General features: G+C 34.8%; 2 protein-coding genes across 10 annotated transcripts in view; one reads left to right on the top strand and one right to left on the bottom strand.

Moving 5' to 3' along the window:
* Positions 1 to 9,634, bottom strand: part of LOC132313474 (uncharacterized) — a 44,125-nt gene extending 34,491 nt beyond the window's left edge. For 2 of the 8 annotated variants that reach the window (XM_059812253.1, XM_059812256.1), the window contains exons 1-3: positions 9,304 to 9,634; positions 8,372 to 8,433; positions 983 to 1,064 (exon numbers count right to left, since the gene is read on the bottom strand). The gene's annotated coding sequence lies outside the window, so the exon portion shown is untranslated. Of the gene's footprint in view, positions 1 to 982; positions 1,065 to 8,371; positions 8,434 to 8,908; positions 9,228 to 9,303 lie in introns of those variants that run through there. The other 6 variants (XM_059812252.1, XM_059812259.1, XM_059812260.1 and 3 more) reach the window with 5 other exon arrangements.
* Positions 9,635 to 18,105: 8,471 nt separating this feature from the next.
* Positions 18,106 to 24,173, top strand: LOC132313473 (uncharacterized). 2 transcript variants are annotated; one of them, XM_059812250.1, is made up of 7 exons: positions 18,106 to 18,349; positions 20,438 to 20,608; positions 21,392 to 21,607; positions 22,179 to 22,265; positions 22,667 to 22,783; positions 22,886 to 22,981; positions 23,800 to 24,173. In XM_059812250.1, exons 1-6 carry the CDS (start codon positions 18,170 to 18,172, stop codon positions 22,934 to 22,936), a joined length of 822 nt encoding a protein of 273 aa, XP_059668233.1. In that variant the 5' UTR covers positions 18,106 to 18,169; the 3' UTR covers positions 22,937 to 22,981; positions 23,800 to 24,173. The 2 variants fall into 2 exon arrangements, with proteins under 2 accessions (XP_059668233.1, XP_059668234.1); XM_059812251.1 differs by lacking the exon at positions 22,886 to 22,981.
* Positions 24,174 to 24,551: the final 378 nt, after the last annotated feature.

The following is a 24,551-nucleotide window of genomic DNA, read 5'->3' as shown; positions in this document are numbered from 1 at the left end:
TCACATAATGCCAACTGAGCTAGGAGCACAATTTTATGCTAAACACAGAATTGAAAATCAAAACAAATGAGAGGGCAGAAATAGCAACAAACAAGAAAACAAATCAAAAATGACAAGCATTAGCAGTAGAAGCAACAACAACAAATGCTACTAAAACATATACAATCACCTATCCCAGCCTCACTGTTATGGTAAAAATAGTTCAAAGCACTTGCTTTTTGAAAGCAAATAAAATAAGGTACATACGAGCTAATAAATTGGGTTGTTACGAATTATTCTTATGGGGTCCAACTAAAAATGGTAAACTTTTTACTAATAAATATGCTGTTATGACTTGATGATATATAGGTAGACATACAAAAGGTTAAAGCTCTGATTTGGATACTGATATTTGAAGTCTTGCAAGAGGTTTTCATGTGGTTCTGGTTATAAAAAATTCTGAGGTAATGTTATTATTTATATAGGTAACATTCAAGAATGTAGATTTGCTATGTTCGTTTGGAGTTGCATAAGATCCAATGTGAATCTGGTAAGTCTATCATCAAAAGGATTGAGGAACCAATTAGCCAACTATGCATTGGTTGCCAAAACTGTACATCTATTATGACAAAATATTTTCGTTGCTAAAATCACCCATAAGGAAAACACATTAATGAAAATTCAAACAGCCCCATTTAAGGCTCACAAGTTGAAATTTCATGGAATGCTTATGAATGGCGCACACAAATAGTAACAAAAAGAGACAACTTTGGGCAAATCTTCTTAAATCTGTTCAAATTTGGGTAGAAGGAAGAGAATGGGAGATTATTAACAAATCTATTCAGATCTGTTCAGATCTAAAAAAAGAACTAAAAAATCTACAAACCCTAAACCCCAATCTACAAAATAAACTAAATCTAGAGATTAATATACAAAATCTACATAAACTATTTCAGATTTACCTACAAAATCCACATAAAGTGGAGTTTCAGATTGCACGTACCTTGTAGATTTCGTCAGCAGCAAGGATGTAGATGCAAGCTTGAGAGATCGTGAGCTCCACCAGCGAGTATGGTAGTGGCGACCTTGAGAGATGAGCGAGAGAAATGAGTAAAGTGTAAGAAATTTATTATTCTGGTTGAGAGAGATGGAGTGAGACGCTCTTGAAGTGGCTCAAATTCATTGGTCAGGAAAGTGGGTGTCGCTAACATGGATGAAAATGATTGGTGTGAATTACGTGACTATATGAATTGAACGTGTATGCGTGCGTGGAGGAGATAAGTGCATGCAATGAATGAAAAGCATTAAATGTAGGGCTCCAGAGTCCAAACAAGCATAGCCGAGCCGAGCTTTAGGCTGTTTGGGCTCGGCTCGTTTGTTTATGGGCTTAGCTCAGGCTCGACTAGGGTTCAGAGCTCGGGCTTGGGCTCCTCATGGTTTTAAAAAGCTCGAGCTCAGCTCGGCTCGGCTCGGCTTGTTTAAGAAAACAAATTGAACTCGTGTTCAAACTCGTATCATGCTTATGGGAAAGAAGCTTGGTAATCTGTTGGGGAATACTCTGTTGAGTGGAGCTGTTGGAAAGACAAAGCGTAAGCCCATTTCGAGATCTACGAGTGGTGGAGGATCAAAAACGGCAGGTGAAGGATAAAGTCTTGACAACAACTTAAACCTTTATTCGAGAAGCAAATAAATTTTAGTTCCGATTGGATGATAAGAGATTGGTTCCCAAGTTATCAAAACTCGGGATTTGATATGTAAATGAGTGTGATGGAGAAGCAAAAATAGAATGATGATTAAATTGGAGAACTTGAGTCAACGTGGAGATTTGTTAATGTGGCTCAAATTCATTGGGTCAATGATGCGCGTGTTGCTAACATGGATGAAGATGATTGGTGTGAATTATGTGGATAAATGCATTGATCAGTACTTGAATGGTGAAAAGGATAAAGGATTAAAAACGTATGTGTTGCGATTGGTTAGTAAAGCCTTGGTCTTTGTTTGCGGCACATTAATTGTGCTAAGGCAGTGAAGCAACCTGAAGATGGCCAGGTCAATTATGCATATAGCCGTTGTGAAACACAATATTGCATGAAGAAAAGATAAAGAGTGAACGAAAGATAGAGAGAAGTTAGAGACGGCCAAGAGTGAGTGTATTCCTTTAGAAGAGTGTGTATTCTTCTAGTGAGTGAATCTGGAATACCTCTTGGTAATACGATGAGAGTTGCAATCTTCTCGTTTCCTTAAAAAAAAGTTAGTTGTGTAAACCTTGTTCTTTGTTGAGTATGTTATTTCCATCTTATTTTCTTTTGTTGCCATTGCATATTTGTTGTGTGTGATCATGGGTGGATTAACCTAACAAGTGATATCAAAGCTGATACGAAAGGGATTAATTCATAACAAGATGGAGGTTGAGAGAGATGGAAGTGAGTGTAGTATTTAGGTCTCTATCATTTAAGACAAAAGATCCTGTGATTACTAAAGGCCTCCGCTTCCACTACAGTGCCCTTGAAAACTCTTTTATACACGGAACTCTTAATAAAATTATAGCATTGCTTTCAACTTTCGAAAAACTAAAATGTGGTTACCAAACATGTCTTCCGCTGTTGTTTCTTCTTTTTTTAATTTTTCATAGCAGGAAACAGAAAACAGAAGCGGTTATCAAACAGGGCCTAAAGAAACATAGTGGTGGGATCAAGAATGTCCAAACTATAGTAAAAACAAAAAGCGTCATCAAATCTGACAAAAAACTAGAAATGGTGTAAATTTAAAACTTAAAAATATGCAAATGAATAAGTTGTAAGAAGTATAAACGAGACAATATATAGAACATAAAACGATCTTCATTCTAAGCTAGGTACAAAGGATGGAGAAAAAGAATGTATATGAACTTGTTAAGGGAGGAAAACTATAGATCTGAATTATATTAAGTACATAAAATGTGAGGATATAAGGGCTTTAGTAAATGATGATAAAATTTGAGACAAAAAAAAAAAAGTCATTGTTGAATGAAAAATGGATGTAATTGGACTCTCTTTAAAGGTGGTTAGCTTATTATGTTTATCACACACCAAAACCTACGATAACTCACAAACAACTTCCAATCTAGCAAATGCTCTCAAGCACTGGCATGAACCTTAAACAAATATAAAACGCATGAGAGGCTTGGCTCCGATGAGAAAACAAAGTTTGCAGCAATATGTTGTCTCGCACAGTAGCTTAAGATTCTCAGTCACAACAAGTGTCCATGCTCTCTTAGCCTCTTCTCAAAGCACTTATTGTGCACAATGTTAGCAGTCCACAATCTTACTAAGTGTAATGAAACGGATGGTTTACCAAGAAACAAAAGAAAGATCAATGCTCCAACAAACATTCTCAACTTAGTCACCTTGTTTCACCAAGAAAGGGAGCTACAAAAGCAAAAATGGCAAAACAAACTCTTGTGCCCACATCCATAATTTGGCATCAAAACCGAAGGGGACTCCACCTTAATTCAGTAGGAACCTTGGATGAATTCTCAGTCACAACAAGTGTCCATGCTCTCTTAGCCTCTTCTCAAAGCACTTATTGTGCACAATGTTAGCAGTCCACAATCTTACTAAGTGTAATGAAACGGATGGTTTACCAAGAAACAAAAGAAAGAGCAATGCTCCAACAAACATTCTCAACTTATTCACCTTGCTTCACCAAGAAAGGGAGCTACAAAAGCAAAAATGGCAAAACAAACTCTTGAGCCCACATTCATAATTTGTCATCAAAACCTAAGGGGACTCCACCTTAATTCAGTAGGAACCTTGGATGAGGCCCCATCCTCTCCTGGCAGGAAGTGCCTCTCATCTTTAACCTCAAAAGGAAAAATGCAAAGAAATACCCTAAAAAAGGTGGGGCAATTAGAGGTGATACCATAGCATTGTATTAGAAGGTGGGCCTTGGCAACTGGTTCGAAATGGGAAATAGCCTTTTGTGATTGCGGAGGTAAAGTTGGGTACATCTAATCCTCCCTAAGCCCCGGAATAGCAGGAGCCTCATGCATTGAGCTAGCCCCTTTTTTATTATAGCATTGTATTAATATCTTGAAGTTGTATGTGGAAAAAAAAAATTAAATAAATAAATCCTAAGTACTATATATAGTGGGTGTCATCAAGCAATAAGACGTACGACATCCCTTAATAGATGTTAAACTTCCTTAGTTGTGGTCAGAAACATCTATAGTAGATGAGATATGCTTGTCCATGCAACAAGAACATACAGACTCAGCATATAAGTTGCACACATGCAGGGAGAAAATGTGGGTACCAAACTTACCTTTCCATGAGCCCCCAGACAATAACAATTCACATGGCAGTGACAGCACCCAAACATGTCACGTTCCTGTACATTGTGATTCTCCATTCACAAACTGAGGTGCGAACAAATCTTCTCGCATTTGATACTCCATGATGGTGCACATGTAGCAACTCCATCAAATACTACACCTCAGATGACTGATTTCAACTCCTTGGTCTACACCAGATATACCTTGATCGTGGAACTTGACATACGAGACAAGAGCAAGATTTTTCCCATTTTTAAAGCTCATCAATAGTTAAAGCCATCTATTAAATTCTCCCCACGTGCAGCTAGTCGGCCAAGAGCAAGACCTAGGAAGCTTTTCAGCTACATTTGCAAAGCATAGTGTGACCTTGGCATTGCACCACAGTCCACTCTGAAACCCTATTGCGTTTAAGTATGAAAACAACTTTTACCCTAAGCAAGGAAGAGGACAACATAAATTTGGAGAAGAAAGAAAGAAAAATATGTATAACAAAAAAATATATAACAGTACTCCTCATCATGCTTGGATAACTAGGAGGGAGAAGAAACAAAAGGATGGTGATAAGCTTCCCTTTGCTCAAGAAAAAAGGAAAGGCTGGGGGGGGGGGGGGGGGGGGGGGGGGGGTAGACTAAAGGAAAAGAAATTTTTTTCTTATGCGTACAGAAAGGTAAACTATAAAATATTAGTTTAAAAAAATGTGAAAAGGGGTATTCACTAACTCCATTTCCTTTCTCCACATATCTCACTCACTCCTGGTAGGAGACCAAAGATGCACCTATCAGGATACATCATCTCCCCATCTCCTTCCCTCCCATCTTTTCAATCCAAACAAGCATATAAATTTTTCCTTTACTTTCTCTCCAAATGCACTGCTAATGACAGCTCAATCATCATATTAATCTGAAAATTTTATTTGCAGTGCTCATAAATGATACCTGTAACCTTGCTATTAATCAGATGTGTTGTCAATGGGATGCCTCAACCTTGCAACGTTTTTTTTTTTTTTTTTTAGGTAAAATTTTATAAAAGTGCTCAAAAGGAGAGCGAAGCCCAAAAGAAATACACAAGGCCACAAAGGACCTTTAAGCCTTCAAAGAGGCCAAAAAATCGACAATTTCCTCTAAAGATCTATGATCTCTCCCTGAAACCCAACAAAAAAGGGTGAAAAGAATAGAGAATTTAAGAGTAGAAATCGACATCTCTTTCCCATCAAAATATCTCCTATTCCTCTCAAGCCAAATACACCACCACACACAAAGAGGCGTAGCCCTCCAAGCATCCTGAATGTGAGCCCCCACATGGCAACCTCTCCAAGCCTCAATCAACCCTCTAACGGATCCAGGCATAACCCAAAAAATCCCAAACAAGCCAAACATCAAATTCCAGCAGTCTCTAACCATGGTGCAATGGAGGAGAAGGTGATCCACAGTTTCCTCATCCCGAAGACACATATAGCAACGATTGATCACCACCTGATTTCTCCTTCTCAAATTATCCTGGGTTAAGATCCTTCCAAGAACAGAGGTCCAAGCAAAGAAACCCACCTTGAGAGGAGCCTTAGAGCGCCAAACAGCCTTCCAAGGGAAGCGAACTCTAGGATCATCCGTGAGGCATCTGAAAAAGGACCTAACCTCAAAACGCCCCTGAGAGTTGGCAGCCCAAGACCGATTATCAGAATCCCCGTCCACAATCCTCTGGCGATACAACAACTCCAAAAAACGAATGGCCTCCTCAATCTCCCAATCCTAAAATGAATCGAACATCCCAAACTAGTGTCCCGCTATCAAGATGATATCAGTTAACCACCATGCCCTGCCTATCCATAGCAATCCTGAAAAGTTGAGGAAAAGTGAGGGCGAGAGGAGAATCCCCACACCAAACATCCTCCCAAAAACTAATCCTCCTACCATCCCTGATTCGAAAACGAACGTGTTTGGAAAACTCATCCCATCCCTTCCAAATGACTTTCCAAACCCCCACACCCCGAGGGCCACGCACCTCTAAAGAACACCACCCTCCTCTAGACTCCCCAAAACGACAAGCAACGACCCTCCTCCAAAGCCAATGCCTCTCCACTCCAAATCTCCACAACCATTTTCCAAGGAGAGCCTTATTAAAAGGCACCAGTCTTCTAAGACACAGAGTAGGTGCAACTAGCTTAATTTATGAGGTATTAGACCACAAAGCTTATTTGGGGTTCAACTTGGGCTAAGTGAGGAAGTGACTAACTACTGTGTTGGTCTCCATCACAAAGTTCAATTACAATTAGCAGTGCTTCCACTCCCCAAGGCAATGGAAACTGCAAGTAACTCTTCTTATATAACCATGTGGCTCTCCACCACCTGACTTAGGAATGTGGCTCTTCAAAAAAAATGTGGCTCTTACCAACGGGCCAGTGGTCTAGTAGTATCAGTCTCTTACTTCCCAAAGGGAGGTCAAGGATTTAAGCTTCAGTGGAGGCATGTGTGTGTGAGTACCAACTGAGAAAAAGAAAAAAAACTTGTGGCTCTTAACCACCTGACTTAGATTGCATGTCATACACTTCGAATGGCCAATTAAAGGAGTATTTACCAAAGGCAGAGTCTAAGATATTCAAATGAAACTTTAAGGATTTGGCATCATGGACAAGGAAAAAATGAGGTTTTCCATCACACCCTACTTCAAACTATCAAAGGTTTCCTCTAGTCTAGTTCCCAGACTTGTCTTGCCTAGACAACTTGATGTTTGTATCCTATCCCCCACAAGTAGTCCTAGATAGATATCCAAATAACTGGATACTATCCAAATGAGTATAGCTCAATCACAACTCCCAAAGAAACCTTTATTGATAAACAGATTCCCTTTTAACTATTGCAGGGCAGACTATATAGATTTTATTTACTGCAGTTGCATTTTTGCTTTTTTGTCATTCCTTTGAGCTCCATTTCATTAACAGAGTATAAGTGAAAGTTAAACATATTGTTTTCCCTGGTGCGTTTAAGTTTTCTATGGAATTTGTAAAAGGCACTAGTGGTTGGTTGTTGGAGAAAAGGCAATTTTCATTTTTTGCACAAACCAATAAATGACACTTTCCATCTGTGTTGGTGACTAACTGTGTACAGCCTGAAATTTCTTTGCAAGGTGATTAATGATTATGTCATCTCATATTAATAACCAATATTGTTGTTCTTCACAATAAATGTCAATCACAATCAGTTAACAAGTCATTGTCTTGTTGTATGCTCCTATAAACGGTTCGTAAATGTGCTTGAGAATCCTAAATTGTGCGAAATACCTGTAACAAACGCTCAGCAGCAGGGTGATGGTCTTCCTTAAATGTTTGGTTGTACATGAAACTTGCAAACATATACATTGTATATAACTCTCTTGTTACATTTCTTTTAACACATTTTTGCTTCAAAACAATATAAGTGTCCATGTTGAATGATCCATGTTATAAAAACCACTATTTTATCTTGGAAACAAAATAAGAATAATAAAAAATTCAATTTTTTGACCAAAGAGCGTCTAGGCTCTAGCCCAATGGTATAACCTCCCCATCCTCAAAGAGGAGGGGAGGGGGGTTCGAGCCCAGGCGTGGGCAAAAGTGTGTGTGTGTGTTTGCTTTACCATTCAAATATATATATATACATTTTTTTTGGTTTGTGTATTTGATATCCCTTAGTGTTCCCACCTGAACTAAGTACCTGATTCGATGTAATGTAGATAGAACCCTAGCTTGAGGTGTAAAACTGAAAAGCAAGTTTCACACAAACTACATTTGACAAACAAAAAATAAATGGATAATCTTGGAGTAAAATACAAGGCTTTATATGTGAGAGGAGGATTGGAAGAATAGCTATGTAAAGACCATTCTTAAATACAAAAAGAAAGATCAATATATAATCCATCAACCACTACTCCAGAGCATCAATATATGCATGTATATCCACACAAAAAAAAAAAAAAATCGATGCAAAATATTAATATAAGAGCATGAATAACATTTATATGATCTAGCTAATACCATAAAGGTGGAGCTCCAATAAGTTCGTAAGATAATTCATAATTTATAAAGAAAAATATATATACAAGCTGTACCTCAAAGAGACATAGCTCCACCCGTCTCAACTTCAATCATTATTCTTCTGACTCCAAAGAGCCTAAAAATGAAGAATTCTACGATGAGATAGATAGAGAAAGATAGTATAAAATATACTACTTAACATATTATATAAAGGTGGAGCTCTATGTCTACGTAGAATAATTCTGTGGACAAAAAAACCAAAAGTTAACAGCAAAAGAGCAATACAGTTCCCAAATAAATCCAAGTGAGGAGCAATACATAAAAATAATAGCTTTATAGAGGATTTAGGTTTTTGGCCAAGAGATGTCTATAGCCGGGAACATAAGGAGATGTATGAAGGCAGAAAAAATGCTGGAAAACTATAAATAAGTCTGTGTGTTAGCATCAATAATAAAACTATATGTATGACAGAATAAATGATGTGCAGTACGCAGCCTCGGAATAACAAAGATGGAAATAAATAAGCATGACATGAAAAATCAATTTTAAAATTTTAAAAAATAATAGTAATAAACAGTAGCTTTGCATATCAACCAACAGGGTATTCATACCAAATAAAACTATCTTCAAATTAAGCATCCTTATTCACTGTAATTCAACCACGACTATGCTATACATTTATACACACTTTAAGAGGGATAATGAACCCAAAAGGTGTTGAAGTTCTTCATAGAATAGTCTATGACCGTGTAATTAAATAATTTGGGAAAACCCAAAAAACAATTTCAACATGAGAAATCAAATAACAAAAATTCGACCCACAAACTGTTTCCACAGGAGTATGCTATAGTATATTAGAGGTGTAGTTATAATAGGCATGGATATCAATTAAAATTGGTGAGATTAATTATCTAGCCGACAAATGACCGTTATCAGAACACACAGACAAAAACAAAATATATATATACAAACATATTATATATACAAAGTGTAGATGTGTTATCACCTGGAGAGGATATCGATGAAGAAAATTTTCGAGCAGTGAAAATGAAAGGCTCCAGTTAAGGGTTTCTATAGAACGATTAATGTAACATGAATTTACAGGGATGAAAAAATAATTTAATATGGTACGGTGACAGTTTATGGCGAAAACCCCAACACCATAAAAGAATACAAGCACAAAAAAGAGTCGCCCGTGGATGAGAGAGAAGTGGAAACCTGTCGTTGGCCGAAGTAGAGAGTTTTTTTTTTTTCTATTTTCCCCCCGGAAAAGGAAAAGGAAAAACGGTGGAGAGACAAATCAAAGGGTGACAATAAAATGGGGTCACCGTAGGGCATCAACTGTGGCGGATGCAAAAATAAATAAATAAATACTGTCTCACTATAAAAGTAAATATCAATAGATCCTCTTCCCTGGCAAGAGAGTGTGTGATCTAGACCTTATTGAGATACTTTTTTCAACTAGGGAGCATATAAAAAAATTAAAGAATCATTTAATATATATTTTTAGTAATAAAAAATATTAAAAAATAAAATATTAAAATTAACATTATGTTTGCTATAACATGAGGAAAAAGAAAAAATAAAAAATACTAACATTAATAATAAAAGAAAATAAAGAAAATGATATTGTTAAACCCTCATCATATTCAATTGATTAATTAGAAATAAATAACGAAAATGATGTTATTAAACTTTCGTATGTTTGGTTGATTAATTAGTAAAAATAAAATAAATTATAGTCTTAACATTTAATTATGTTTGAAAAAAAAAATGAGAATAATTTATTTTAAGGAATTTATCATGTATCATTTGACATTTAACAAACAAATATGCAATGTAAGAAGTGACATCATTCAAATCAAATGGACAATTTGAAAACAAATAAAATAGTTTGAAAATAATAAAAACATGTTCAATAAATTTTATTTTTTTTTTACTATAAAATTAAGATAAATTTAGTATTAAAACTTTTTTATTAAACTTTGTAACTGTTTTTATTTCCCTTCCTCCCATTTTTGGAACCTAATAATTGATACCAAACACAATACTCCCACGGCATTTCTCTTTCGATGTGGAGTCGGGATGAGTAGCCGAGAGTTTATTTGGTATCTTCAAATCTAAAGGGCGGATCCCACATCATCATTCCAAAAAAAAAAAAAGTCATTTCTCTTTATTACCTTTCTTATTCGTTTTGCGTTTTCAATTTTATAAGAAAGCTTAAATTATTATTTTTTTTTTATGTTGTGTTGTGATTGTAAAAACATATAGTATTTACATTAATTGGTTTTTTAAAATATTATTGCTATAATAATAAAAACAAGTGAATTTTTTTGTTTTCTTTCTTTGTTTTGAATTTAAGTTTTTTCTAATGTGTGATTGATAACTTTTTGTCCCTTACTGTCTAATAAAGAGACAAGTGAAAGTATACCACGATGCGTACCATTTTTAAACCTATTTAAAAAAGTGTGCAAAAAATATTTATAATTTTTTTACATTGTGTAAAAATACCCATCTAACATAAATTTGTATTGTAATACCTATTTTACCTTTTTACTTTTTCAAAAATGCCCAAGAGAGTATACATGTTACTAATCTCATAATATATGGATGTTATTTGCACATTACCTTATATATATATATATTTGAAACTTTTTTCTCTATATATATATTTAAACTATTTTTTTTAATCTTTGAGAATTTGTGGAACAAGTATTTGAATTTTTTGATATTTCAGTTTATTCTTTTCTACTAATTTTTTATTCTTTATTTTATTTTTTTCGTAGTAACACTGTTAAACAAAAAATAAATAAATAAAAAGAGGAAAAAATTCCCAATATCAGTGTGCATTAGTTTTCGAAGTTTGGAACAAATTTGTTTTATTTACTTTGCACTTTTTATATAAATATATATATATATTACTTTTCTTTTATATATATTTTTTTATTTTATATTTTTATCTTTACTTGTCCATTGCCACCATCCTCCAATAGTGTCATTTTCTATCATTTTATAAAATTATTTATTTTTATATATTTTACAAAATAGTTTAGAAAGGGTAATTTAGTCAACTTAGGGCTTATATTTGTCAGAGATACATGTTTGTACCAGATTGAAACTTTAGGGTTATTTTTCGCACGTAAGGGGCATCCTCGAATAGTGTCATTTTCTGTCATTTTACAAAATTATTTATTTTTATATATTTTATAAAATAGTTCAATAAAGGTAATTTTGCCAAGTTAGGTTTTTAATTTGTCAAATCTATTTGCACCAAATTAAATATTTAGGGATATTTTTTGCACGTGAGGGGGTGTTACACTGTAAGCATACTTTAAGGATTTTTTCTGCACTTGTTAATAAAACTTAAAATTAAGTAGTGAAAATTTTAAGAATTGAATTTTAAGCGTTGAAGTTTGTAAGTGATAATTAAAAAATAAATATTTTTAAAAAAATTAAGCATTTAACATTGATAAGTGATGACTCTGTCACTTCAAATTTTACTCCATTTTAAGTGGTGTTTACCGTTTTCAGTAATATTCAAATTTTGTTATCAAACACACTTAATTGAATAAGCGATATCAAACAACACCGTAGTCTTTCATTTTAAATTTTATTATGCTAGCTAACGAAACTAGCCTCGATGATTGTATAGAGAATTTTAAGCATAAAGGGAACAACTATAAAATGTTTATTTTACGTGATATCAAAATTTTCACAGTGTGATAGAGGGTTATAGCAATGCTATTTGTCAATGTTTAAATCATAAAATACTTTTCACGACACACATTGTGCAATATTTGTTTTGCATTTTCAAATTTTATATGAAAAATAAACTATGTTTTTGTTGTGTTGTAATTTATTTTAAAACTTATACAATGTTTTAAAGTAAACAATGAAATAAATTACTTGGATGCTCTTACAAAATAAAAATTAAAACATTCACATTATATATGAAAAAATTTATTGTTGTAGTGGCTGAACTCTAGTAGCAAAAATAAATAAAAACATTCATTCAAATTTAAGTATTTTTCTCAAACAGTTGTAATATTGTGCAATTTATAACAATGTTGTTAATCGTATTTTGGCAACTTGTTTTTTTTCTTCACGAATTTGGCAACAAATAATCAAAACAAAATAGATGCTTGTTATAGTAAGAGTTAAATACAAGGACATGCCCTTAGGTTTGTCCAAATTACACACTGGTAAAAATTTTAAACATCTTGCAATGACCCCCCCATTAACGATCTGGGCTAACTAACGTCAAGAGCTAATCTAAGGGATTTGGTGGGGTTTATATTTATAAACGAGATTCTTAGAAATTTGCGTTACTTGGAACAACTAAATTTAAAATGAAACAAGTAATAACTAATAATATTAATATATTTAACCAATAGTAACCAAAAAGAAATAAGGGGATGGGAATGAGAATATGAGACGAGACGAAAGAGATGAGAGAATAGACAAATGAGGATGACAATTAAATTAAATGAGGTAAGATAGATAAACTGGAGGATTGAGAACAGTAAGAACACGAGGGAAATAAGACACAAGGAAGGAATTCGCAAATTGAACGATAATATTCAAGATTTTCAAAACTAAATTGTAAGTTTACAAATAAGACTTTATATAAACTTAACAGTATGCAAACCCTAGTATACGAAAAATACTAAAATAACCCTAAAAAGTATAACATTGCAAAAATAATAAGGAACATAATAATGTAGCCTTAAATTACAAAAAAAATCATAATTCTATTTATTTTTTCCTTTTCTCCAAAATTTTAGTTGGGACATGTGCATCTCATGTGTGCGAATCACACTCGGTTCGAAAAACACGTGATTTGATGGGATTTGAGAGACACGTGATGTATATTTTACATAATTACTCAGTTAACCTCATGCTTGTATCTTTTTAACATCTTCATACTTTTTCACACAAGTTATATAATTACTTATTTAGGGTTTGTTAGGTACACGTTTTGTTTTTGGTGTTTTGTTTTAACTCGAAACAAAATAAATGTTTTGTTATAGAGTGTTTTGAATAGTAATGGAAAGCATGTTTGTAGTATCCATTTGTTACAAGAATTTTTGAAACAAAAACGTGAAAATATATTTGGTAAAAAAATGTTGCAAGTTTGAAAAATATAATAGTTAGTTTTAAAATGTCATTTAAGAGTTTTTACCCAAAAAAATGTTCATTTCTACAGTACAAAATGTTACAGTGCGGAAACATATAAAAACATCAAATTGATGTTTTTTTATTTTCGTCCACTGTTCATGAAACGTTTTGGTATTGTGCAAAAAAAAATAGTTTTTACCAAATACATTTTTTCCACTGTTCACTATTACAATACCCGACAAAATAAAAAATGCTAAAAATAAAATGCGTACCAAACAGGCCTTTAACTAAACGTGTCGTTTTTTATTGTGTCAAGTCGTGATCCATTCATAAATGGGTTATGCATGTTGTGTCGTGTTATTCATATAATATTTGTGTCAATTAATAAATGGGCCAAAATTTGACACAACACGAAACGACACACTATATAATAGAATACTCAATCTTGACACGACACGAACACGATCCGTAAACACAAATTGCCACCCTAATTGAAATTGAACAGACTAATCAAATATACATGCATATGAACAACTTTACGAGACCTAATTTCTTTTAGTTTCAAAAAGCGCATGCGCCGCACGCATATACATGGGGGTGTTTCAAATACAATTCTTGTTTAGTTCGGTTAGAGAGGACAATTTTTTGTTTTGTTGGGTTTGACACATATTTGTTACGTGCTCGTGGTTTGGGTCGACGAGGTCGTTCCTTCAAGTGTCAATGGCATTGCCTTTAATTTTTGGCAGTCATTACAAAGCAAAACGAGAAAGGGATATGATGCGCGGTGGTAGTGGTGGAAGAGGAAGAAGTAATAGAGTTTTTTTTAGATAATCAGGAATTTGGGGCTTTTGCCCTAACTAAAACCTCGAGACACTGTACAAAACACCCCCTTTACACAGGTCGGGTAAAATTAAAGTTTTCACCAGTAGGCATGACCTTAAAGAATTGTTTGAAAACTTGATACTTCATGAGGCACCAGGTTCAAGTGACTTACCACTTTAGCCAACCATTTGGGGTTATCTCAAATTTGGCGTTGAAGTCAAACATCAACAAATTGGGTATTATTGAATTTATGTATATATATGTATATACGATATACTTATATTTTGGTGATAGACCATGTAGGTGTGAGATGCGACGGTAGTGGCTAAGGTGGGTGGGAGGAGAGGGAGATAAAATGAAAAGAAAAGGGGTGGGTAGTTGTGGGTAGAAAGAGAAAAAGAGAGTAGGAGGAGAAAATGGTATTTTTGTCCATAAAATAAGACAGTTTGGTAATTAAATGTTATTGTAAGGTTAAGAGCAACTCCAATGCTCTCTCATTTGGGTTGTCAAACCTAAAATTTGAAAGGTGTGTAAAAAGTGGGCTCTCCAATGTGCTATAAAAAATTGAGAATCTCAAATCTGCTCTCAAATATATGAGCTGCCAATTTTTTTTGACAAGTCTTTTAATTGCCCATAACGAGGCCGTTTTTTTTGGCAAGTCTTTTAATTGATTTCTATCTCTGTCTACGTTGCCCTGTCGTCTCTCTCTCCCTCTCAGCCAAGGCCAAGTTCATCCTCGCAAATCTCCGGCCACCCCTCTTCCTTCCAAGAAATAAAATGTAGATTACAATGATTACCTCAAAATTATTTTAAAAATTCCATACATACAAGTTAGCAGTTGTAGAGAGAAATGGGGGCAAGTGTAATCTTTTTTGAATTTCGTCATTTTTTATTTTTTCAGAATTTTGTTGTTTTAAGGGCATTTTCGTCTTTTGTCGCCTTGCATACCAGACACTGCGGAGTGTGCCGGCTGTGTCCGAGGGTTGTTTGGAGCATTCCATTGAGTTCAGAACTCTTTGAAATGTAATGGTGATCATTTGTACATTTTTTCATTTTTCGAGCCGAACGATCCCATGTGGGACCCGCTACCGGAATGGTTGCGTACGGGGTTTTTGTTGGGTCCATTTGCATCATAATCATTTCATTTAATGTAACTTATGTGGTTGTAAATTAATATGTGTATAAACATATATGCGTGGTGTAAAAAGGAAAAAAGAAAATAATTTTTAGGTGGGGCCCACAACCACTTTAAGTGGTCATGGGACCACCTTCTTGGTCTCAATCTTCTCTCTTCTCTCGCTGGTTCCTCTCTCTCATTTTCTTTTTTCTTTTTCTTTTTACTTCAAACTTTGAACCTTGATATTTCCTCAATACTTGGTATTTTTAAGTGCCGTTTGCGGCAAATTGAAGCTCATAACGAAATCTACAAGTTGATCAGAGGAATTCCTAGTTTAGTGCACTTGGGAATTTCGAGATCTAAGGCACAAAAATTGGGGGGTTTTTGCTTAGATTGAGGTAGGGGTCTCTAATCCTAATTTTATTGCACCTTTGTGAGTTATTCTATTATAATTGCTACCATGTTTGCTTGATTTGAATTGATTGTCTCTTAAAATGATTTAATTGTGTATATGAAGCATGCAATTATGCGTATTTGTTGACTTACTTGGAAAACATGCCTAATTGTTGATTTGTTATGTCTATTGTGTTCGTTAAATTGTTATAAATTGTTAAATGGAAGCATGTAAAATTCCTTATCGCCCTAGTATTGAAAACATGATACATACATGCATACCATGGGGCATGAATGAAGGGAAATGATTTGAAACAAATGAAAAGGGGATTTTGGGGAATTTTTTTGATTAAATGGATTTATAAAAACCCGGTCGCCGTGGAGTCACCAAAGGGCCGGTGTGTTAGTGTAACGTAAAGAGAATTAGGGGAAACACCCTACCGTGGTTGAGCTATCTGGGCCCCAAATGACGCCACGGAGGTACCAAGGGTCAGGGACAGTAGCTAATCCTTCTCTCGTGTCGTTGCGGAGTCACCAACAGACGGGTTATATTAATAGTTTAAAAAATGATGGATTTGGATTTTGAAAATGGGAAGTAACATACACGGCATTGCATTTCATGGCATAAGTTTGTTTTATTATGACTTGAGCTTGTATTGTATTTTTCCCCGACATAGTGTGATCCCATTGCCTTATTTCTATTCATTGTTTAGGTTTGCGGGGTCACAAGAGGTGTGTCTTAGGCACCACCTATTGAGCAAATTGCTTACCCCATCATTTAACATTTTTCAGGACTGAGAAAGAAAGTAGTGGACGTCGACCCACCATAAGCGTGAGAAGGATTATAAACCATTTTGCCATCTTTTGTATATTTGCCATTATTTTGTAAAGTCTCAAAACTGAAGTAAAATGTATTCATTTTGCAAGCCATGGTCATGTAATGTAAACTGTAACTTTTGAGGGTAATTGGATATAATTTGAGATCATGTAAATACTTATGAATGAATGGTAAATGAAGTATATCTTGACCCATTTACAGATGCCATTTAATTGTATTATGACTCATACTGTTGCCGTGAATTCAGAAAATTAGTTGCAAACAAGTTCAGTGTAGGTTTGGGTTTTTATAGAACACAGTCAAAGGCCATCCCAGTGAGTTCAGGGTTCAAGGGCCTTGTTTCGGTCGATTGATCCTCACCATCAGCCGACCGAAACTCCAGGTTTGGCCGACTGAACCCCCATCATCAGCCGACCGAAACACCTACAGTAGAAGTCCCGAGAGCATGCTATTTTCATAACCGTTTCAGCCTACCGACCAATACTTTTCAGCCAGCTGATCCTTCCCCTTCGACTTGTTCATTTGACCGCCTTTGTCGAGCTGTGCTATTGGAGTATTTTAGACCCTGGACCAACTCGTGTGTCATGTATTGACATAGGAAAAGACAGTGTTGTCTTTGGTTGACCCCAGGTTTGGGTTGTTATAGCAAGCTTGAGAGTTGGGAGATAGCGGCTGAAGCTTGCGAACGGCAAACCCGAATTGGAACAGCGGGCGATTAAAACTGAAAGATATGGGTTTTGAGTTTTTGAACAATCTGAAATGATATGCCGATATGGGTTTTGAACTTTTGATTCTTACAAACAGATAGATAAACTGAAATATATGGGTTTTGAACTTCTGATTCTTGTAGATTTTGTAGTTTGCAGTTACAGGAGAGATAGGGCAAGTTCAGAGTCGAGAACGAGAATAAAGATGGAGGCAATTGGGGAGGCTGAAATGATTTGCCCTAAAAATATTATATGGGATAGAATGCAACGAATGGTTAAGATGGGAAGGTAATTTCGAAACCAACGGTACTCAAGAGTCAGAGTTAAAGTAGGATTGGGGAAGCTAGAAGTGGGTTGGGCTTGGTTCAATGGAGGCTGAGATTGCAAAAATATAGCATTTTGGATGAAATGCACCATTTGAGCAGAATTGCTAAAATATAACATTTTGACACTGTAACTCCTCTCAAAATATAGATTTAGCAACTCGAAATGACATTTTGCATTGGAGATGGTCTAATAAAGTCATTTCAAATAGAGAGATGAGAGATGAGAGATGAGAGATGAGAGATGAGAGATGAGCTTACACTAAACCTTTTTTTTTGGTTGTGACCGAACAAACGGTGTATTAGTAACAATTGTGCAAATGTTTGGGAACACGGGGCAATTTTTTTTGAAATGCTTCATTTTGTGTAATTAGCCCAAATATGAGAGGGTTTAGTGTATTTAAATCCTTATAGTAATAAGGGTAATGTTGTAATTTCCTAATTCGAAGTAAAGGTGGGTTGGGGCACTAAAAGTCTAAAACCCCTTTGGGTTTCGACAGCCAAAAATCTCCGGGGGCTAGAGACGGAAAAGAAACCTGTATTTATTAAAGAAAATGGAGGAAGACACACTGATATACCTGCAACTGCACAAGCTATCATCCATAAAGTCCGAAGAAGACCTCGAACACATACTCACAACCCTATGGAAGACCCGCAAAACCGGCCTCTCCAATCCAGAAAAGTCCCATGTTCAGTCCCTTCTCAATCTTCCTTCCATTCCTGAAGTCGACCCTGTAATAACACACTCTCTCCTTCTCTCTGTCTCTCTATAAATATTTCTCCCCCTGTTATGTTTCAAAAGCTTTCAATTGTGCTAACCAAAGCAGTACGTTAGCGTGGGATTATTTTACACTGTTTGCTTTGTTGATTTGTGTATTTGCCGTTTGGCACCAGTTATATAAAATTATGGTGAAACCAGATTTAGAACTGCATTTCACTGTTTATACTACTGAATTTCAGTAATATATGTGTATCTATTGTTAAACGATTCGTGTAGGGTCTCTTTCGCCCCCCTTTGAATTTTAATGGTTACTTGTTTTGGCGTAGCAATCAGGCAGAAGTTTTCAATCATTGGAAATTGAACCCATATGGGATATGGGCAGAAAATGGTAGCCATGATTGAAATCTTGAATTTTTTTAGTACAAGGAAAATTTTAAAATGATTACTGAAAAAATACGGCAAAGTCCCATGGTTTTGCTTGATGAATTTATTACATGGTAGGATTTCTGCATTAAAATGATTTGTAAAAACAAACTGGCGGATTCAAATTCCAGTAATGTCCGGGATGGGTTCTTGTATTATTTACAGAAGTTTATTATCCCATTTATACAAACCTTTTCCTTTTTATTTTATTATAGAGAAAAACTATAAAGATACCATTTGCAGCAGAGGTGATGAAAGATTGCTCATTTAAGTGCATGAATTTAGTGGGTGAATGTTCATATTGTTTAAGATTTACACTGCATTGGCTCATGTCATGCATTTTGAATGAAAGAACTTTGTTTTGAAGTTAGGATGTAACTATGTTATTGAAAGATATTGGAAGCTGCATTTATAGGATTTTGGAGCTATTATAGCTGTTGAATAGTGGCTTTATGGAAACCTAGTGGCATTCACCATTAGGAATTCAAAAACAAAAGTGCAATCTAATGGATACACACATTTTCTTCAAATTTTCTCATTTAATGATAGCAGAATGCTTAATCTTGATCAGTTGTTGGAGCAGTAAGGGTTCTATCACATGTACCTATCTCACGTACCATTCTAGTTGATATATACCTCAAAAGAAGGTCTTCTGAACGTTGAGCATTTTATGTTTGATAAAACCATTTCGTGCTGTTTGGCCCTGCTTTTCTGATGTCAAATTGTTATTTAACCTTTGAATGCTAAACCTGATTGGAAATCCAAAGAATAAAAGAAACTAATACTTGTCCGAGAAGTATAATGGTAATATGTTGGTTTTGTCCATCGGTGAAACCATCTAGGTACACGATGTGGAATTTGGGGTTTGAAATTGTGGTTCAATTTGACACAGCTGTACTGATATAGCATGGTTGACTTAATTGTGGCTGTATTGCATTCTGATTTTGGTCATTTTTGTTTTGTGTATTGTATTGTAGATCTTATCATGAAAATAAATTTAAATACAAATTTTGTTTTGCGCATCTGGTCGAATCTCATAGCTTTAAGTAATTGGACTTCCTTTCCTGTGGAAAGCATAAAATAAACAATATAAACTCTGAGGATGAATGAACGGAAAATTTATTTTTTCAAGAGTGGCTGAAGAAAGCAAAAAGAAAACTTAGCTTTTTTTTTAAACACCTTTATATTATACTCTAATATTTATTTAAAAAGTTCACCGCTACATAATTATTAGTGTATCATGTAATGTACCACCATACTGTCATGATGTAATACATATTGCCTCTTTCTTTTATGAATGTTGGTGCTGCATCATATTTTGTATCGTACAATTCTGGTTACTTACTTACTTAGCTGTATAACTTTACTATACAATATTACTAAGAAGCTTAAACAATTGTTTTTAGAGGAACTACGAAAAAAAAAAAAATTTGTTTTTAGGGGATGAAAACATAGCAACTTGAAATATGACATGGTGTTACATTGAACATTATGAATGTGTCTATTTCCATGTGATTGTTTCTATAATGTTAGGAATGCTGTAAATATTTCATCAGAAGTTGCACTACTTTCATGTTTATTCTTACTTTTTAGCAGCTTCTAGTAAACATATATAAGATATGTGCTCTTTTACAAGTTTCTTTTCACTTGATTACCATATACAATTAAAATTCTGTAGGTTCTGGCATGCCTTCGTTTGCTTATCAGAAAATGCGTACATGAGAACTTTGCTGGTGATGATATCTTGAAGGTGTTTCCACCTGAATTGTCATTTGATCTGAGAAGCATTCTTATCATGTTATTCCAGAAACACCAAAACCAGTGGAAGGTGGAAATCTCCAGGGACCAGGTGAACTTTCTTTAACTTGTTGAACAAAGTAGGATACTACAGTAAAAGCAGTAGAAATTGGTTTGATGTGTTTATATTTATGAAAGATGCATATGGGCCATACTTAAAAGATCGGAGCATTTATGTGTTGTATTCTAGCAGTGCTTCATGTTACAGATTCACCACTTGAGATTGCAGGCTTTCTTCTGGCTAATACTAACACTAAGATATGCCGATATATATATATATGTGTGTGTGTTTAAATTTGGAGATTTTAGCCTGTGGTTTCATTAACCGATCTATTGCAGATTCCATGATGTAGCACTGTCATCCGTGATTACATTCACAGATTCCTGCCAATTTGAAATAGAATTATGGAATAAGGAATTGCTAGAAAGACTCTTCTTGCTAATTAGTAATTACTGAGTTCAGTTGTTTCTTCTGTGTTTTTACTTAAACTGTAGAGACACTTAACTATTTAGTTACTGTTTTTACTTGATCAGTATGTATTCACCAACATACTGTGAAGAGACTTTGGGATAGAGGGAATGTGGGGATAATACTTGTAATATTAAATGAGTCATATCTTTGAAGAGCTGCAAGTTAAAGGGTTTTTTTTTTTTTTTCATTTCCTTTCCTTTTCTTTTGAGGGGGTGGGGGTGCTGCCTCTCTTTCAGGTCTGCTCCTAGATTTAACTCTCCGAGTCTTTGCATGGATAATTTTTTTTTTTTTGTAATCACTTACTTACCATTTTCTTGTTCTGTTGTCATTTTGTTTAATGTTGTTCATGTTTAATTCTGCCAGAATCTATTGCCAAGGACAGGTTTCTCTCACCAGGTCAATGCAGGCGTGCTATCTTCTTCCGACATTTCTGCATCACTGTGGCCTCGACAAGATGATCCTGTTGCTCATTTTAGTCGCAACAATCTAGGGGCATCTCCACCAATTATTGCTGAAACTAATGTGTCACGTTTGGCTCCCATACCTCTCCAATGCGACGATGGTCCTCCTGACAATCTGGTATAAGGAAGTAATAAATGAGTTTTGCTTTTGTAATACTTAGTTTAGTACCTTTATATTTATTTGATTGTTAAAAGACATTTTATGGCCTCTCTTCTTCCTTTCTTGCTTATTATTATTTGCTTTGTTTTTAGTTCCACCTATATGATGGCTTGGCTACCCTGGTAAATTGGTAACTTTGTGCACCTAATTTAATGTCTTACGCTGTTGTGGTATAACTCTCCTGATTGGACTGAATTCATTCTTTCTGCAAAATCTGCATAGGGTGAATAACTAGCCGAGCTACCGGAACTTGACCTGGGTCGGTTTTCTTCCAATTTGTCTCCAAAGTGTTTTACTTCCACCATTTCAGAAATTTATTTATTTCTAGTGTTATTCTTTCTTTTTTTTTTTCACCACGTATCCATGTCAGTATATGTAGTTTCGGCCACACTCACTTGTTCTGAATTCTAAGGAACTAAAAAATTCAGAAGGCTTATCCAGCAATCAAGCATCAATGATTTCTTATAATATTTTCACATAGGTATGCTTTTTGCACTTTTATCTCAATGTTTGATTTTTGTTGATACAGGGAATTCTACCCCGCCTCAAGTCAATGACTTGGACCTTGGAGAATCTGAACACAACAAATAATAGAGTGGCCATCGTTAGTCTGAAGGTATGTGAATAAAGAGAGATTTTTGCTTTTAACCTAATATGCTGAGATGCTTCGGAAGAAACACAATGCATTCTCTGAAGTGTATTTATGTTAGTGGAATGTGTAAATTGATGAAAAATCAGGACATGGGGTTCTTGCTGTTGCTTTATTTAGTTATGGGTATCATTTCTCATCCTGCAGTTTGTGTTTTTTATGCTCATATTTCAACAAAAATTCATGAACATTCTGCCTTTTTTTTTTTTTTTTTCCCAAGTAAAAAAAATAAAAATAAATAAAAATCTGCCTTTTTTTTTTCCATACATGGTACTGATATCTTATCTCTTTAGCTATTAGACCCTCTTTTCTTTTTTTGCTCTATAATGTTGTTTCCCTTTTTTTTTTTTTTTTTTTTTTGGGTGCAGCTGCAAGATTATACCAAGTCTCCTTTAGGAGAGACGGAAGTGAAGTTTCAGCTTACTAGAGATACACTTGAAGCTATGTTGAGGTCAATGACCTACATCAGTGAACAACTATCACTTGTAAGCATGCTCAACTTTCATTTTAATATGTTACAATCACTGTTAGAGAATAAAAGTCTGTAAGATGAGGATCAACTACTTTAATATTGCTTGTCACTAAAGAGACAGGGAGGAAAGGTTCAACTGTTACCTGAAAATAGTCTCTTCTTCTAGTTGGATTATGTATTCTAGATGGACCTAGAGGAAAGGTGGATAGATGTAAGTCAATCTTTGATTACTTTTTGCCTGAATTTAATTTTAATCAATTTTAGCTAATGAGTTGATCAATTATTTATTCATTTTTCTATTTGATCAACACCAATCAAGCAATTGAACAAGTTATGACAATTTATCTAATCAAACAGATAATAGTAACCAAGCAATCGACTAAACCTCAAAGCAGTACACGAGAGAGACCAAATTTATGTGAATAACCTAAAAGGCAAAAATCAGTGGGTACCATCCTGAGTCGTTATGCAAATTACAATTCAGAAGTTGAGTTATTTGTTTCAAGTTCTTTGTATCTTACACTTAAAAAGGCAGATCCAATATCCATATATCCTATGGTGGAGTTTTTGATTGAATATGTATATTTCGATCGAATAGTTTTCTTTTCTGTACCTCCCACATATAAGGGCTGTGGGACTCCATGAATTTTACTTATCACTATCAAGTAAAAGAAGAAAAAAAAAAGAAAAAAAAAAGAAGGAAAATTCATGTGAAAATTTATTTGAAATTCTTTCAAACCATTCTGGTTTTCCCCCAAGGCAAATGCATTCTTAAACAGCAAGAAGCCAAACGACTTTCCTTGTGCAGGTTATAACGAGAAGCATTCCCTTCCCCTTGACTGCAAAATAAGGGTGCATTCATGTCACGTTAAAATAAAGTTACAAAATTTTGGGCAAATTTTTTTATTGGTATATGCTTGGAAGAAATAAACAAATAAACTGCTTTGTCTCCTGGTTTCTATGATGAAATTGTTTATCTGAATGTGCTCTCTGTTTTTGTCTTTTTTCTTTTTATTTATTTTTAATCAGGTTGGATCTTCTTCAGGCCCATCCCAGAAGAAACAAAGGCAGTGAGCATTGCGTAATGCAGTCTAATAATAGTCAACAATTATCGCTGGCTTGAAATGCATGCAAAGTGCTGTTTCAGCAAGGATGTGACTTGTAGGTTATAAGCAAAATGTATCTGTACTGTAATTAAAAGAAACTCTGATATTCAAGAGTAATGACCCTTTTTGTTCACAAATTTACTGGTAATTCAATGATCTATGAGATTGCGTCATGTGGATACTGAATTCTATATTCTGTTGCTGATCATTGATTTGATTGTGAATTAAAACAACCACCTGCAGGAAATGATACAGGCATAATACTTACAGAATAATTCAGGAAAAAAAAAAAAAATACTTACAGAGTACAGACCTGCTCCGATTTTTCTATCTATTTTAAAAGAAGGGGCTTATTATATGGATAGGGTCATTCTCCTTCGCTGATGTGCATTGTAGTGACATGCCTCCCCTATTGACAGGGTAGGTTTTTACTTCTACTTATTGTGATGTCATGTTCAATACTGATATTTATGGTTAAATAGTGTATTTGATATGGTCATCCTCTTAGCTCTCAAGAAAGAAGAACTGAAATGCATAATGCATGAGATTTGTAGATTTGTTCATGCAGCCCACGAATTGAATGGATTTGCTATTAGCTTTGGGGAGAAAATGAGGCTTCCAAGTAAAGGCATTTCGCTTTTATGTTTCATTCTAGCTTGTCTTTAAGCATGAATA

This window comes from Cornus florida, unplaced genomic scaffold, assembly GCF_030987335.1.
Source record: "Cornus florida cultivar Cherokee Brave unplaced genomic scaffold, ASM3098733v1 CherokeeBrave_3.0.0_Hap2_Chr06, whole genome shotgun sequence".
Classification (NCBI taxonomy): domain Eukaryota; kingdom Viridiplantae; phylum Streptophyta; class Magnoliopsida; order Cornales; family Cornaceae; genus Cornus; species Cornus florida.
This window is presented reverse-complemented; position numbering and strand designations above follow the sequence as displayed.